The sequence below is a fragment of the Aspergillus lucknowensis genome (assembly GCF_044049455.1).
Source record: "Aspergillus lucknowensis strain CBS 449.75 chromosome Unknown BJX67scaffold_90, whole genome shotgun sequence".
Taxonomy (NCBI): Eukaryota; Fungi; Ascomycota; class Eurotiomycetes; order Eurotiales; family Aspergillaceae; genus Aspergillus; species Aspergillus lucknowensis.
In genome coordinates this window covers 26,336-40,904 of record NW_027263634.1, presented here as the reverse complement: position 1 = coordinate 40,904, position 14,569 = coordinate 26,336, and the positions used below count along the sequence as shown (strand labels likewise).

The 14,569-nt window shown below is 50.9% G+C and overlaps 5 protein-coding genes across 5 annotated transcripts; 3 read left to right on the top strand and 2 right to left on the bottom strand.

Annotated features, from left to right (window-relative positions):
- Positions 1 to 166: 166 nt before the first annotated feature.
- BJX67DRAFT_334700 (putative Rho GTPase activator (Bem2)) lies at positions 167 to 2,748 on the bottom strand. The gene is made up of 4 exons (XM_071027564.1): positions 2,728 to 2,748; positions 1,278 to 2,656; positions 1,129 to 1,223; positions 167 to 1,075 (listed from the first exon to the last, which is right to left on the bottom strand). Exons 2-4 carry the CDS (start codon positions 2,546 to 2,548, stop codon positions 438 to 440), a joined length of 2,004 nt encoding a protein of 667 aa, XP_070880571.1. The 5' UTR covers positions 2,549 to 2,656; positions 2,728 to 2,748; the 3' UTR covers positions 167 to 437.
- A 1,562-nt stretch (positions 2,749 to 4,310) lies between these two features.
- BJX67DRAFT_368262 (uncharacterized protein) lies at positions 4,311 to 5,106 on the bottom strand. Its single transcript, XM_071030613.1, has one exon. The coding sequence runs from the start codon at positions 4,763 to 4,765 to the stop codon at positions 4,475 to 4,477; it is 291 nt and encodes a 96-aa protein (XP_070880570.1). The 5' UTR covers positions 4,766 to 5,106; the 3' UTR covers positions 4,311 to 4,474.
- A 432-nt stretch (positions 5,107 to 5,538) lies between these two features.
- Positions 5,539 to 6,758, top strand: BJX67DRAFT_386419 (Rab geranylgeranyltransferase subunit beta BET2; the record flags this gene model as incomplete). The annotated part of the gene is made up of 5 exons (XM_071034061.1): positions 5,539 to 5,613; positions 5,680 to 5,965; positions 6,033 to 6,484; positions 6,534 to 6,658; positions 6,716 to 6,758. The coding sequence occupies 5 exons, from the start codon at positions 5,539 to 5,541 to the stop codon at positions 6,756 to 6,758; spliced, it is 981 nt and encodes a 326-aa protein (XP_070880569.1).
- Positions 6,759 to 7,506: 748 nt separating this feature from the next.
- Positions 7,507 to 9,302, top strand: BJX67DRAFT_386418 (uncharacterized protein; the record flags this gene model as incomplete). Its single annotated transcript, XM_071034060.1, has 2 exons — positions 7,507 to 7,921; positions 7,981 to 9,302. 2 exons carry the CDS (start codon positions 7,507 to 7,509, stop codon positions 9,300 to 9,302), a joined length of 1,737 nt encoding a protein of 578 aa, XP_070880568.1.
- Positions 9,303 to 9,643: 341 nt separating this feature from the next.
- Positions 9,644 to 13,882, top strand: msh3 (mismatch repair protein MSH3). Its single transcript, XM_071027562.1, has 4 exons — positions 9,644 to 10,764; positions 10,815 to 11,905; positions 11,954 to 13,771; positions 13,836 to 13,882. Exons 1-3 carry the CDS (start codon positions 9,984 to 9,986, stop codon positions 13,418 to 13,420), a joined length of 3,339 nt encoding a protein of 1,112 aa, XP_070880567.1. The 5' UTR covers positions 9,644 to 9,983; the 3' UTR covers positions 13,421 to 13,771; positions 13,836 to 13,882.
- Positions 13,883 to 14,569: the final 687 nt, after the last annotated feature.

The window sequence follows — 14,569 nt, the reverse complement described above, 5'->3', positions numbered from 1 at the left end:
AGGAGCGGAATAAGGCATAAAACCACTAGTAGAAAAGCCATTCTACAGCCACAGAGAAGATTGAAGATAACAGCTGACCAAGAATCACCAACTCCAAACGCGCCAGGTATGCAATTTCGGGGAACGGAAAACTAAAAAGAAATAGAATCGCAACAAGACACAGGGAATTGCCAGAGAGATCAAACGATGCCAAATAAATAGAGAGACCCTAGAGAGATTGCAACCAAATCGCAGAAGATGTTTAATGTACAATCCCAACCATTGCGTTGATCTGCGGTTCCTGCCGGAGATCTTGTATATGGTGCGACGAGACGCTTGAAGAAAGAACGGTAAATGTAGACCAACTTATTAGCGACTGGACGGAAACAACCTCCTCATTGAAGTGTGGCTTGTGAAACGAAGAAGAGGGCATGTGTCGAGCAAATTTCAGAGGAGTCTCAGATTTGGATGGGAGAAAGAGGTGGGCCAAGTTCAGGTAGCTGCGATATACTTCTCGTATGAGACGTTTCGATGTTTCGAGGCTTCTTCTTCTTCTTGTTTTTCGGCGTCTCGGGGCGCGCGGGTGCTTCATAAGTGCTGTTTTGGCTACTGCCAGAAGAAACGGCCCTTTCATCAACATTAGTGGCGTTGTTTTCGTTTGCTCGGGCTGCCTTCTCTTTCTCATCCATTTCCTTTTCCCGTTGAAGATACTCTTTCTCCGTCCAACAGCCCTGCCAACAGTTTTTCCAGTCGCAGACCAGGAAATGAAAACAGAAAGAATCAATTTTCATGCACGGCTGGAAGCAGATGCAAAGGTTGCGGTAATCCATCTTATTCTGATCAACGTAGGAATGGAGGAGGTTGAGGTGACACGTTATCGCGAAGAGAAGGTAGTAATTGTAAGGAGGTAATTTCGAGAGTTCGTCCTTCAGCATCTGCGGAGCAGTCGTAGCACCTTCGCATTTTTGGGCGATCATGGCCTGAGTTTGCTTGGGGAACAGTTCGTCGGGTAGTTCACGAAGCCAAGCCTTGAACATCGAGCCAATTATGTTGATGTCATATAAATCCGGTTCATCAAAAAGATTTATGTCAAGCTCTGGAAGGTGTGATGAGCATATGGCCGGATTAGGAAATGGATCCGACACCTACCTGTATCAAAGCGTCTCTGCCAGTGCTTCACCTCTTTATTACTACCCGGTACGCGGTAGAGGCCTTCTTCCTCGCAACCTTTGAAATTAAGGTAACTGATTTTTGAGTCAGTTTATTGACTCGGTTTTGAATGAACTCTGCTGACTTACTCGATGCAGCGGTATGGCAAGGCAGGCATCCAGAACTCGGTCTTGTCCCTGCAATCCTCGAGCCGTTTGGCGATGCGTGTTCGTCGTGCTTGTTCAATCAACGGCAATTCTATAACGGAGCAAACGTAGTTATCATCCGTCACCAGCTCACGCTCATTGGTGCTGCCACTCCTAGTGATCTTGCCGAAGAAACCCTTCCCGGCCTTCCCTAACCGATCAGCTGCTCCACTAGATGACTGCTTGAGGTTGTTGAACAGGATAGCTGAAGCACCCGACACTTGGCTGAGTGAGGCCGATGGCACCATCGAGCCACCGTAATATCTTTCTTTTCGGACCGTGGAGTTACTGCTAAATTCCGTACTTCTGTCGAGCGTATAGCCTCGAACCGTCTCATTTCCGGAGGTCTTGTATTCACGTTCTTGGCGAGATAACGTTTTCATAGATTCTTGCGTGTCCGATTTGGCATTCTCCTCGAGTTTCATGAGACCGGTTGATGGGCGCCGGCCCGGCACCCTGTTTAAGGAAGAATCATCCAACCTGATCGACCGTGAGCGTGATAGAAGATTCGCAAAGCGGGGTTTTGTCTTCCTGAGGGAATTGAACCCTTCCGATTCTGTGCCGACTTTCTTCAGCTCCGACGGTTGTTGCTGAGTATTCTTGTCATCGGATGGGTCACAGCCTTTGCGGAAATGGTTAGTCTGAGACAAAAACGAGGCACGAAAATCCAATCGGCACCCACCGGCTTCTTGCTGGGCAGCACGCTCAATACTTGCCGGAAGATCCGGAGTCGATTCATAGAGTTTGGACGAGACAGGTGCCCTCCGATCTCTAGAGCTGCCACGGCTTTTCGGCTTTTCACCAGAAGTTTCGGAACTATCAGACCTCTGGGCTTTGTGCGAGTATTTAGGAGCCTTAAGGCTAGCAAAGAAAGAGCGCGAGGGATCACGCGTGTGCTTAGGAGACTCTCTGGGCGACGGAGGGTATGGTGGAATGGCTGTGAATCCCGGGGTGGATGGCTCCGCAGCAAGTGTAGGAGATGCAGGAAAGGTCGGACTGTTTGACACCTGATTTGAGTCCTGAGTGACCGGGCGGATCGTGGCCCCCTTGAAAAATGTTGAACCGGAAGAAGACTTCGGAGAATGCGGTGTCAAAGGACTAAGGCCATCAGAGCTGTGGGCGCCAGGAGTCAAAGGAGAAGAGATCCTCCCACCGGCCTGGAGAGTGGACGAGCTCAGGTCTAGGTTTGGAACCGTTGATTGTCGAGAAGGCATTCTGGGCACTGGCGACGTGTTGGTAAATTTTCTGAAGACGGTGTGAGGTAATAGGCAAGGTTCCAAATTCGAGAAGGAGATCAGATGTCAAAGGAGCAGGTAAGCAGCCTGTTCAGAGCCCAGCGGTTAGCAGGAAAAGGCGAGTGCATCATATATGATGGGACGGAAGAGAAACTGACCATGAACGTCCCAGTCTCCGGAATTTCTAGAGTGTCTTGTGATACTGAATTCTCAATTCCCCCAAAATCTGTGGCGCAAATCCCAAGTTATCAAGAAGTCGATTGCGTTGGAGCCAGCCTTGCCAATCTAACCGGAACGGACGACAGCTGAAGAGCGGTGGTGGGTTGTGTTTGGAAATGCTTCGATTCAGTCAAGCCTACAGCCAGTCGCATCGTGTTAGTGAATCATCTTGCAAAGTTCAAGCAAAGAGGCCAATCAACGAGAAGAGAATCGTCTCGACGACTTTCAAGAAACAAAGACACCTGAAACTAAGCAGACCACGCGGCCGCGCCGATTCGGCGTCAGGCCCGGTAGAAACCCTTCCCGCCAGGAGGACAGAATCACGACATACCAATTCGCACCCCTCATATGAAGTGCCGGCACACCTCCGAACGGTTCTTGTCTTTGGTGGTAGACTCCTCGCTCCAGTATTCACAACAATCGTCTTATGAAGCGATAACCGGCCACCACGCAAGGTCTGCGCAACGTATCGGTTTCTTTGTTTTTTCTGAGGACGCTGCGTGGGCGGTCGGAGCAGAAGAAAATGTGGCAAGGAGATTGGAAGCGCTAGTGGCTTTCAATGGAAGGCAAAGCCACAGGAAAATCAGCAACAAACAACAGACTTGAATTGGGAGTGAATGGTTTGCACAAAGACACCTTCACGAGGCGAGAATCGAGAAATTGACGACAGGATAAAGTGAGCCTTGCACGGGTCTGAGAGTCAACGTCGCAGCGACGACACATTCCTTGATAGCGCGATGTAAGCGCGGCACTGTGGCAGACTAAGGGCTCCGTTGCCTCCGCTCTTTTTAAGGGGGGCACCACCAGTGGAGATGGCGTCGACCAAGAAGGGCCCAGGGTGAAGTGAACAGCTTCAAGTCGGTGGTTGTCTTTTGGCGCGAGCGCTTCCAAAGATGATTAAAGTTCGCGGGTCCCTTACCAGAATGATAAAGTCTTGTCGATCGGTAAAGACTCTGCACCCAAAGCAGTCTCATGGAGAGTAAAGTTCCACTGGCATCGATGGTTCTCCTAATAGACCGCTCCGAGGAACAAATATATTTTGAGCATTTCCCCCCTCAACGGAAGATAAAGACGACTGCGAGATCCTTTCTGGAGAAGAAACCGCAGACAAGGTGACACCCTGCATGCAGAGCGGAAACAATTGACTTGTGTTGGGATGTGATCGACCCACTGACAGGCGCTATCTCAGGCGGCCTCGTCAGCTTGAATTGGATTGCGGAGGAGCTCACCTGGCCCGGGGGCACTGTCGGCCTTCTCGACGAATGCTCATTAATTCGCTTCTCGGTCCCTGAACCATTTCCTACAGGGGTACCTCTGTACAATTTTATCAAAATTACTCCGAAATATGGCCACACAGGCTTTCCATTTTGTGAACCGCCCTGCAGGGGTACTCATTGTTTGGAAGGATCCATCTTGAAAGGATTCAAGTGATAACGGGCGACAGTAGGACCTTGGAACTGAGCGGGATGATGTCTTTTGTGCCAGCTCGGGTGTCGCGATTGGGGCATCGGATTGGCCAACCCGGAGACAACCGTCAAGGGGTTGTCCAATGTTCCAGCGAATCAACTGTAAGCGGGGCACCAAGTTCCTGAAAGACGAGGTCAGTGCAACATTTTCAATCATCCACTCCAGTTGAATGAATCTGATGTAGTTCTTGACGGACGCGAATGGTCCCTGCTCAGAGGTTCAGCTGTGATCGAGCCTGGCTTTGACGAGACTCAATGTCGTAATGAGGCCCAATAATGTTTCCACTTTCTGAGAGCTGCCGAATTCAGCTGGTTGAAACCACTGCCCAGGTGTCTTCAACCGTGGTTCAAGAGGCTTTCTGATACAACCAGTGGGGTTCAAGCAACGAGGAAACAGGCTGTCCCAGCAAATCAACCATCTCCCCAACCAAAAGTAACAATTGTCAATGAAAATTCGACGGTCGAGCGATGTTGAGTGGGCTTTTGGCATCCCTTCAACACCCCTCTCCATCGATAAAAATAGCGGCCCGAGCGCGATTCTCTCTCGTGATGTACCCGAAGCATGAGAGAAAGCGTCCAACTGAATGAGCAAGACGACGAGAGCTTTCCCATCTCCAAATTATGTGTCCCTGATTATCATGATTGGCAGAAAAGAAATGGAAACCTCTTTGTATCTCGGGCTTGCCCAACAAACAAGGTCGCCTTGCTGGCCGAATGGGCAACCCTTCTGAAGAATGAGTCACTCGGCGCGAAGATTGGTCTCTGATTATTACCGCTCTCGAGGACGGTGTTCCAGCGTTCAAGAACGCTCCCTGCAAGCCTGCAGATGCCCTCACCGCTGCAACCCGTGACCAAACGCCATATCAAATGTGGTCGGAAGCGCCAAAAATCTGAAACCAGGGCCCACTTCCGACCAAAAGCGTCTTTCCTAGCTTGCCGCGCTAAGTCACGTGTGAGTACCAGACTTTGAGCCCTGGTCGACACACAACACCCGAACGTCTTTGGGACTCTTGCGAAAAAGCGGGAGCCTGGAGGCGAGGCTTCTGCAACACCATGACAGAACAAGTCATCCTGTGGCGTTCCGACTGATCTCCAATGTCATGCTGTCTGACAAACTTGGCCTTGCGCTTGTTTTGACTTAATAATCTCCAACCCAAAACCGTCCTCCTCTAATTGGAACGATTCTACCGACCCGGGGCTTTTTCCAGGGCTTTTCTTTCCCCAAACCACTAACCTCATCAATTAGATTCTCTCTAAATAATGTCCTTGGTCTCAGGTCCCGGCATGGCTGCTGGGACACTCTCCGCCCAGAAGCTCTACTCCGAGAAGCATATTGACTATGTCAAGAAACTGGATAGCGTGCGTCATCCTCATTCCTACCATACCACTTCTCTTCGCGAGGAGACGGTTGACAGGTTATGGTAGCGGAAAGATGAGTTAGAATACTGGTTAACGGAGCATCTGCGACTTAATGGAGTTTACTGGGGCCTGACCGCACTGCACCTCCTTGGATGTCCTGATGGTTTGCCCCGTGAAGATGCCATTAACTTTGTGCTCTCATGCCAGCGAGAGAATGGTGGCTTTGGCGCTGCGCCAGGCCATGACGCGCACATGCTGTATACTGTCTCCGCTATCCAGATTCTCGTGATCTTGGATGCTGTTGACGAGCTCGAAAAACGCGGGTTAGGCGGCAAACAGAAAGTCGGTTCCTGTACGATACATGGCCCTTATACACGAAGTACCTTGGGTTGAAGATCCCTGACTAAGTGTATTTTCAGTCATCGCAGGACTGCAGGACCAAAACACCGGATCCTTCATGGGCGACGAATGGGGGGAGTTGGATACGAGGTTCCTATATGGAGCTCTCAATGCGTTATCCCTCTTAAACCTATTAGACCTAGTGGACGTTACAAAGGCCATCGCATACGTGCAAAAATGCGAAAATTTGGACGGAGGGTACGGAATCTGTCCTGGGGCTGAGTCGCATGCCGGTCAAGTCTTTACTTGCGTTGGGGCTTTAGCCATTGCGGGACGCTTGGATCTAGTCGACAAAGACCGCCTCGGCAGTTGGCTTAGCGAGAGACAGCTTGACAACGGTGGACTGAACGGACGCCCGGAAAAGCTAGAGGATGCATGCTACAGCTGGTGGGTTGGCGCAAGCTTAGCCATGATTGACAAGCTCCATTGGATTGACGGCTCTAAACTCGCCGCGTTCATTCTACGTTGTCAGGTTAGTTGAGTCCGTTCCAATGCATGCACCTTTTACTAATGCCTCCAAGGATCCAGAAGCTGGTGGTTTCGCCGATCGACCTGGTCACGCGGTCGACGTTTTCCATACCCACTTCGCCGTCGCTGGCTTAAGTCTTTTAAAGTTTGAAGGCATTGACGAAGTAGATCCTGTCTAGTAAGTGTCGGGATGCCATCCTGCGCCACATGGGTCACGACTAACCCCAACCTTTAGTTGTATGCCGAAAGCTATAATAAGGAAAATCTTCTCTGCGTAAGCTCGGTCTCGAGTTGGAGACTCCTTGTGAAACTGGCGATGTTCGTAGCCTTCACCTCCTGCAATCTAATAACCCATACTTCTCTCTGCCTATGAGCTGTGGGATACAATGCAGGAGAAGATTGACTCTTAGGCGCTGTGACTTATTTCCGCTTCACCCCTCTACGATGGCCTGTTAATTGGCTGTTAAGACGCAGTGGCACATCCATTATGGAACGAGAACAAATACCAAGGAATTGCATATCTATTTGTGTCAATATTTTACGTCGAGACCTGACTCCTGAATAATGTCCGGGGCCTGTTCGTCGTTGTACTCGTGGTAGCGATGGTTGTATGTTGAGGTCGCTTGCTCTTAGGCTACAGGTAGCAGGTGCTGCTACGGCAAGCACCACCTGCCACTGGACCAGCTCGGGCAGACGGTTGTTCCTTCTTAAACCGTCACTCTTGCTCGTCGCTGGGCGAGCACGCTTTCTTCTACAAATTGTATTGATGGCAATGGCATGGGAGCGTTTTCAGGCAAGTCCCCGGCGAGTTGATGGCCTTCCTCAATCTCATCTCTTCTTTCATTCTAGGGGAAGTCGTCGTCTCCATCTCCAGGATTAGCCTTTCTAGTTTGGTTTCTTGTCTTGTGCTTCGTTATCCTTTTATGAAAGCTACGACTTGCAACCTGCTGCTTCCTCAACCTCTCCAACCCCCTCTGAATCCAACTGCAATCGTGGTTCTCCGAGGAGAGCCTGAAGTTGCCTATGATGGATGCAACAGCACTCCTATGCAACATATGCCCAAAGCAACCCAAATTCAGCGACGTATCACACCTGTTAACCCATATCGCCTCGAAAGCCCACCTGTCCCATTACTTCAAGCTTCAAGTACGCAGCCACCAAGAGCCGCAAGCTGAAGTGTTGCTGGATGACTACAATCATTGGTACAAGACCAATAACCTGGCTAAGCTCCTTTCAGATCGGATGTCATCCAAAGACTCACGCAGGAAGAAGTCGCAAGGAAAGTATGCCGTGCTAGACAACGTTGGACAGGCTGGACAGACGGAGAAGGGTGAGGAATATAAGGCCGCGCCTTTACCAGTTTGTGGTTCCGGCAACAATCTTCCCGACTACATCGATCCGCGCCTCTCGGATCCCTTCATCAACCCGGACACTGATATAGGTAATATGAGGCGCTACTGAGCTGCTCCTACTGTTGATTACTGAACAATGGCCGAACAGGGCATACTCGGGTACCAAATCCCTTATCAGGCGATCACCCAGTGAATTGCATACATCGTCAGTGGAAGTTAGACAACGAGGATGACTCGGGAGAGGAGGAAACACACACCTCACCATGCTTGCCCAAAGGTTTCTGCTGTGGAGGGAACCATGAAGCCCCGCCCTTGAACGGATCCCTCATTTACGACCCCTTCGTTGACGACAACGACAGTTTCGAGTACTCGAACGCCAGTGATATAGACAAGGAGAGAGCAGATGAAATTGCAAGGCTGAAGGGAGTTTTGTGGCCAGGAATGGATATCTTTGACTCCGCCACAGAACAAATGAAGCGGAAGCGTAATCAGAAGAAGGACGAGAGCATCCTGAAGATGATGGAGAGGACGTCAATGGGAGTTGAACCAACCGAACTCGTCTTCTCTCCCACTGGGGTTCTGCGAAAACAGCGCGTGATTTCGGGCAATGTCGAAGACAGCAGTCCCCTGAAAGGTGAGACACCAATTCCGAAGAAGCGTGCTCCTCGTCCCAAACGAGTACTTTCCCAGATGGACCCAAACGCACAGCGTGGACCTGATGGTAAAAGGGCCAGGAAAAACATCAAGCGAGATGGAGATAGCTTGGGCGACATTGATCACCGCGACTTGTTTAGCCCTCGACGAGAGATGTTTCAAGCGCCTGGTGGCCTTGGTGGGCAGATCTCTATTGGGGATGGCATGGGGGAGTATGACCTCGCTCTTCACAGCCATGACTTCAGACCACACAACAAGCTCGCCGTATTTCGCGACGTCGCAGCTTTACGAGAGTTTCAGCCAGAGAACCAGACCAAGTGCCTCCACGGGGGGTTAACCACCTCTCAGGCACGTTCTGTGCAGCGAGATCTGACAATTCAGGACAATTCTCACTCACCCCATGCTCCCATCCATTCCTCAGCCAGCCTGGAGAAAGGTCCTCAGTCCATCGTGGACAAAGAAAACATTGAGCCACTCCTGAATGTCTATGGTCGTATCGACCCCTTGGTGGGCTGGCATTCTCCTGCGATGAAGCGAGCCGATAGAGGGCTGTCACCACAGTATCTCTTCGGGGATGTACAGTATGTTGGATACAGCCCGTTTGAGTGCCATGAAAGTCCGACCGGGTATTCATTCAACCCACTAGCTGGCTCTCTCTCGAAGACAGCCGCTGAAGAAAATCCAATATTCTCAGCTGAGCCCGGTCATGTGCTGAAAGCCCCGCCTGCCACACGAGCCAGCTCTCCAGACGCCACGATTTCTGAAGTCGAAGACGACGATTTCGATCGCTTGTATTTGGATGAAAGCTCCTGTTAACCAGCTATCACGGGCAGGATTTGCTTGTTGCATCTTGTCCTGTGCGCCGGCGGTTCGGTTACAGTTTCTAGAAGTTAAAGCATAGCATTGCGAGGCGAATTGTTGATCTTGGGCCCTTGATTAAACTTCGTGGAGCCTTATCACCTCATTGCCAGGTGCTGCACCATGGCGTATTAGTTATATAAGTCGCGATCGCGGCTCTCCAGCATCCATACTGGTCAGGATTATGGGGTTTCATCTGACAGTCCCCGAGTGACTTATAGTCTCTCACTTGCTTTTAGTAGAGGTATACATCAGAAAAATGGAACAATATCCGTTACTAGCTCGGCTGTAGCAGCTTTGTTCTTCCCTGTGAGTTGCTTGGTTCCATGGAGGTTGCTTGAATTTGCTGAGGTAAGCTAATGTCCACGCGTGAAGAGCGCGCCCGCCTCCGCTTCCCACGCGTCAAGCTCCAAACAGTCAAAGGTCCAGATTGAGCTCAGAAATTCCCCGCACAATCTTTCCAACTCCAGTTGCTCAGACCGCCCTCTGCCATGGGTCCGATTCTCTAAACCCTGGACCGCGTTCGTATCCAGAGGCTCGGAAGCGCATCCCTGTTGAGAAGCTTCCCGGGTCAGACTCACTGTCACCACCGGACGCTGGCCTCCCTGAATCCGCGAACGGATTCTCGAAAGACGAATCATGCCTCTACCCTCGTCTCAATCGTCTGCATCGTCTTCTCCAAACTTGAAACGGAAGCAACCAACCATCTCCAGCTTTTTCACGAAGCAACCCCTAGCTCCCCAACAACCGCCGAATAAAGTCAGCCGTGCACCCAGCGCCAAAGTCGACGAAGTGCATGAACCTGAAGTTGAGAATAAGTTGGTAGAAAGCGACGGCGAGGATCTCGTAATCCCGGCACCAAAAAGATCAAAGACAAATGGATTCAATCCAGAACAACGATCATCAGAGGCCAAGACAGAGCCCTCCCCAACTGAACACGCTGCGCAACCTGCAAGCAGCCAACGGACTGAGCTTCTAAAATTTGCTAGCTCTTCTGCCGTTGGTCTGGATACGTCGGGGGCCCTCGAGCAAGACACTGAGGACACGCGACAACGGAAAAAAGAGAAGGAAAGTCTGCACCAAAAGTTCGTCCGAAAGCTCGGAGGCCCGGATTGTCTCGTCGGAATTGGCCGACGCAGCTTTAATGAAGCGACGACTCCTACAGAGGAAGTTGCGGAGGGTGAGGATGACGAAGAAATGGCACCACCCATCCAGTCGAAAGGGAGAGCAGCGGGGAAGAGAGGCGGTAGTAAACTGACGCCGATGGAGAAGCAGATTATTGAGATAAAACGGAAACATATGGATACGATACTACTAGTTGAGGTCGGCTACAAATTTCGATTCTTCGGTGAAGACGCGAGGATCGCTTCCAAGGAGCTTAGCATTGTATGCATCCCGGGGAAATTCAGATATGACGAACGTAAGTTGCGCCAATTATTAAGGAGTGGGCAGAGTATTGATTCGATGTAGATCCGTCAGAAGCCCACCTTGACCGCTTCGCCTCCGCGAGTATACCTGTTCCGAGACTGCATGTTCACGTTAAACGTCTCGTCACGGCTGGGTACAAAGTCGGAGTAGTCAGACAGCTGGAGACTGCGGCACTAAAAGCCGCCGGGGACAACCGCAACGCACCGTTTGTTCGTAAATTGACGAACGTCTACACCAAAAGCACCTATATTGACGACATAGAGGGCCTGGAAGGGTCTACAGCTGGGACGTCTGGATCGTCATCCACTGGCTACATCCTTTGCATAACGGAGGCAAATGCAAGAGGTTGGGGTAACGACGAAAGGGTGCATGTCGGAATTGTCGCTGTGCAGCCAACTACCGGTGACATCGTTTACGATGAATTCGATGATGGTTTTATGCGGAGCGAGATAGAAACAAGATTGCTTCATATTGCTCCCTGCGAACTCCTGATTGTTGGTGAGCTCTCGAAAGCTACGGAGAAACTTGTGCAGCATCTATCTGGGAGCAAGACGAATATCTTTGGTGATCAAATCCGCGTCGAGAGAGCACCCAAGGCAAAGACTGCGGCCGCTGAATCACACAGTCGTGTCTCAAGTTTCTACGCTGGGAAAATTAAATCGGCGGGCACCACAGACGATGAAATTGCTAGCAATCTGCTTCAGAAAGTGCTCGACCTACCAGACCTAGTTACAATCTGCCTTTCTGCCATGATCAAGCACATGACAGAATATGGTCTGGAGCATGTTCTCCAACTGACAAAGTATTTTCAGCATTTCTCGTCCCGCTCCCATATGCTTCTCAACGGTAACACGCTCACGAGCCTTGAAATTTATCAGAATCAAACCGATCAGTCGTCCAAAGGAAGCCTCTTCTGGACTTTGGATCGTACACAAACCCGATTTGGACAGAGAATGCTTCGAAAATGGGTCGGACGACCTTTGTTGGATAGACGCCAACTCGAACAGCGAGTAAACGCTGTGGAAGAATTGAAGGATCCGCAGAATACTGTCAGGGTCGAGCGAATAAAGTCTTTACTTGGGAAGGTCAAGCATGACTTGGAAAAGGGCTTAATCCGGATATATTATGGGAAGGTAAGCTGCAAGGAATTCCTTTTCTCTACAGACTAATAAAAGTCATAGTGCTCTCGGCCCGAACTCCTCTCCATTCTGCAAACCATGCAAATGATCGCACAAGAGTTTTCTGATGTCAAGTCTCCTAGAGATACTGGGTTCGCGTCATCCGCGATCAGCCAAGCACTTGTATCCCTCCCTATAATTCTCAACGATGTCGTCTCTTTTTTGGACAAAATCAATATGCATGCCGCCCGAAATAACGACAAATATGCCTTCTTCCGCGAGGAGGAAGAGACAGAGGAGATAAGTGAGCACAAGCTTGGGATCGGTGCAATTGAGCACGAGCTGGAGGAGCATCGATCTGAAGCGGGAGAGGCTATAGGAAAGAAAAAAGTTACCTACGTCTCGGTTGCTGGTATCGACTACCTGATTGAAGTTGAAAATAACTCACCGGCGATCAAACGAGTCCCAGCATCGTGGGTCAAAATCAGCGGCACAAAGAAGCTGTCGAGGTTTCACACGCCGGAGGTTATCAAGCTGATTCGACAGAGAGATCAGCATAGAGAGGCGCTTGCTGCCGCGTGCGACAAAGCATTCCTAGCCCTTCAAGCCGAGATAGCAGCCAGCTACCAGACGTTCCGGGACTGCGTTCAATCCTTGGGCACGTTGGATTGCTTGATTTCTCTAGCGACCATAGCCAGCCAAACAGGCTACGTAAAGCCTGAGTATGCGGAAGAGGCATGTATCCACGTGCAGCAAGGGCGTCATCCGATGGTAGAGCAACTCTTACTCGACAGCTATGTACCCAACGACATTGACTTGGAGAGCGACAAAACACGGGCGCTATTAGTGACGGGCCCCAACATGGGTGGGAAGTCTAGCTACGTACGCCAGATAGCGTTAATAGCCATCATGGGACAAATCGGCTCGTATGTCCCCGCGCAGTCTGCGAAACTCGGAATGTTAGACGCTGTCTTCACCCGGATGGGTGCCTTCGACAACATGCTGGCTGGGGAGTCTACATTCATGGTGGAGCTTTCCGAGACAGCGGACATCCTTAAGCAAGCAACCCCTCGGTCTCTAGTGATCCTGGATGAATTGGGCCGCGGTACATCCACCCACGACGGAGTGGCGATTGCGCAGGCCGTCCTCGACTACATGGTGCGGTCTATCCGTAGCCTTACTCTTTTCATCACGCACTACCAGCATCTCGCATCTATGGCGCACTCGTTCCCCGATAACGAGCTACGAAACGTACACATGCGATTCAGCGAGTCAAAAACGGGCGAAGACATCACCTTCCTCTACGAGATCGGGGAAGGCGTCGCGCATCGGAGTTACGGGTTGAATGTTGCTCGTCTGGCCAGCCTTCCAACGCCATTATTAGACATAGCCAAGCAGAAGAGTGCGGAATTGGAAGAGAAGATCCGTCGCCGTCGACTCGCGGGGCTGATCACGGCAGTTGGAGAGACGATGGAGTTAGCGGACGAAGGCGCGATTGAACGCCTTGTGAACAGTATAGAAGACCTGTAATTCGTCAGCCAATGGCCTTCGTCACATCCTGCACCTGTTCTTGGAAACCCTTGTGCCTGAGGCATTAGTGGGGTTGCGTTCTGCCTCAGGCTTACCTCCGGCCCTGCCGTAGCAATTCGTTCAAGTCGTTCTGCTCCCCTTCTGCTCCGCTGCGTTCTTTCTGCTCTTCTCTCCTCAGCATTTGACAGGCGCCAATCTTCCTTCGTTCGGGGGCTGTATAATAATTTAACTACCCAATTGAGCCATTTGTACGCTCGCGAAACCTTGGAAATTGCCCTTACTTTCATTTCAGTATCTCAAGATACCCCGCGCTCGAATTTAGTGACTGTCCAAGATGGACCTTGTCAACCAGTAAGTCAATTGAGGCAAGCTAAAGCTTAGATACTCATCAGTCCATGCATTAACCGAGTCTCAGCTTAGAAGGAAGACTCCTTTTTGCAGTCCCCAAAAGCAAGTGCCCCAGCCAACTCCTCCTCCTTGTCACCATCTGAGTCACACCCTCTACACATCAAGGGAAAAAAAAAACCTCTTGACGAAATACCCCAACTAACACCCAATCTCCGGTGCCTAACAGAGGGCCGCCTCCAACAAGCAACCCTTGATCTCCTCTCCGGCTGCGATATCCAATTCCGTCGCGAAAACCGCCTTGACATCGCCCTCGTCAAGAACCTGCCTATCGCACTCATCTTCCTTCCCGCCGCCGACATCCCCACCTTCATTGGCGAGGGCCGCGTCGATCTCGGTATCACAGGGCGCGACCAGGTCGCTGAACATGACGCACAGCTCGGTCTGCCAGCCGGCGAAGTATCCGGCGTGCAGGAGATACTAGATCTGGGATTCGGCGGGTGTAAGCTGCAAGTTCAGGTTCCGGAGAAAGGCAGTTTCAAGAGTGCGAAGGAGTTGATTGGAAAAAATGTCGTGACAAGCTTCACGGCGCTATCTGAACAATTTTTCGCGCAATTGGAGGGCGTTGCGGTCGGAGCAGGGAAGACGAAAATTAAGTATGTCGGGGGCAGTGTGGAGGCCGCTTGTGCGCTGGGTGTTGCCGATGGAATTGTTGATCTTGTTGGTGCGTTCCCGCTTGCCCCCGTTGTCACTAGGGGCTTGAAGACCTAACTGTTGCAGAGTCTGGCGAGACGATGCGCGCCG

Coding starts and splice junctions, on each gene's coding strand:
- BJX67DRAFT_334700 (XM_071027564.1), bottom strand. CDS start 2,548: ATGCCTTCTCGACAATCAACGGTTCCAAACCTAGACCTGAGCTCGTCC. Junction 1,224..1,277: donor TTGCCATACCGCTGCATCGA/GTAAGTCAGCAG, acceptor CTCAAAAATCAG/TTACCTTAATTTCAAAGGTT. Junction 1,076..1,128: donor GCAGAGACGCTTTGATACAG/GTAGGTGTCGGA, acceptor CACACCTTCCAG/AGCTTGACATAAATCTTTTT.
- BJX67DRAFT_368262 (XM_071030613.1), bottom strand. CDS start 4,765: ATGGAGAGGGGTGTTGAAGGGATGCCAAAAGCCCACTCAACATCGCTC.
- msh3 (XM_071027562.1), top strand. CDS start 9,984: ATGCCTCTACCCTCGTCTCAATCGTCTGCATCGTCTTCTCCAAACTTG. Junction 10,765..10,814: donor GAAATTCAGATATGACGAAC/GTAAGTTGCGCC, acceptor GATTCGATGTAG/ATCCGTCAGAAGCCCACCTT. Junction 11,906..11,953: donor TCCGGATATATTATGGGAAG/GTAAGCTGCAAG, acceptor TAAAAGTCATAG/TGCTCTCGGCCCGAACTCCT.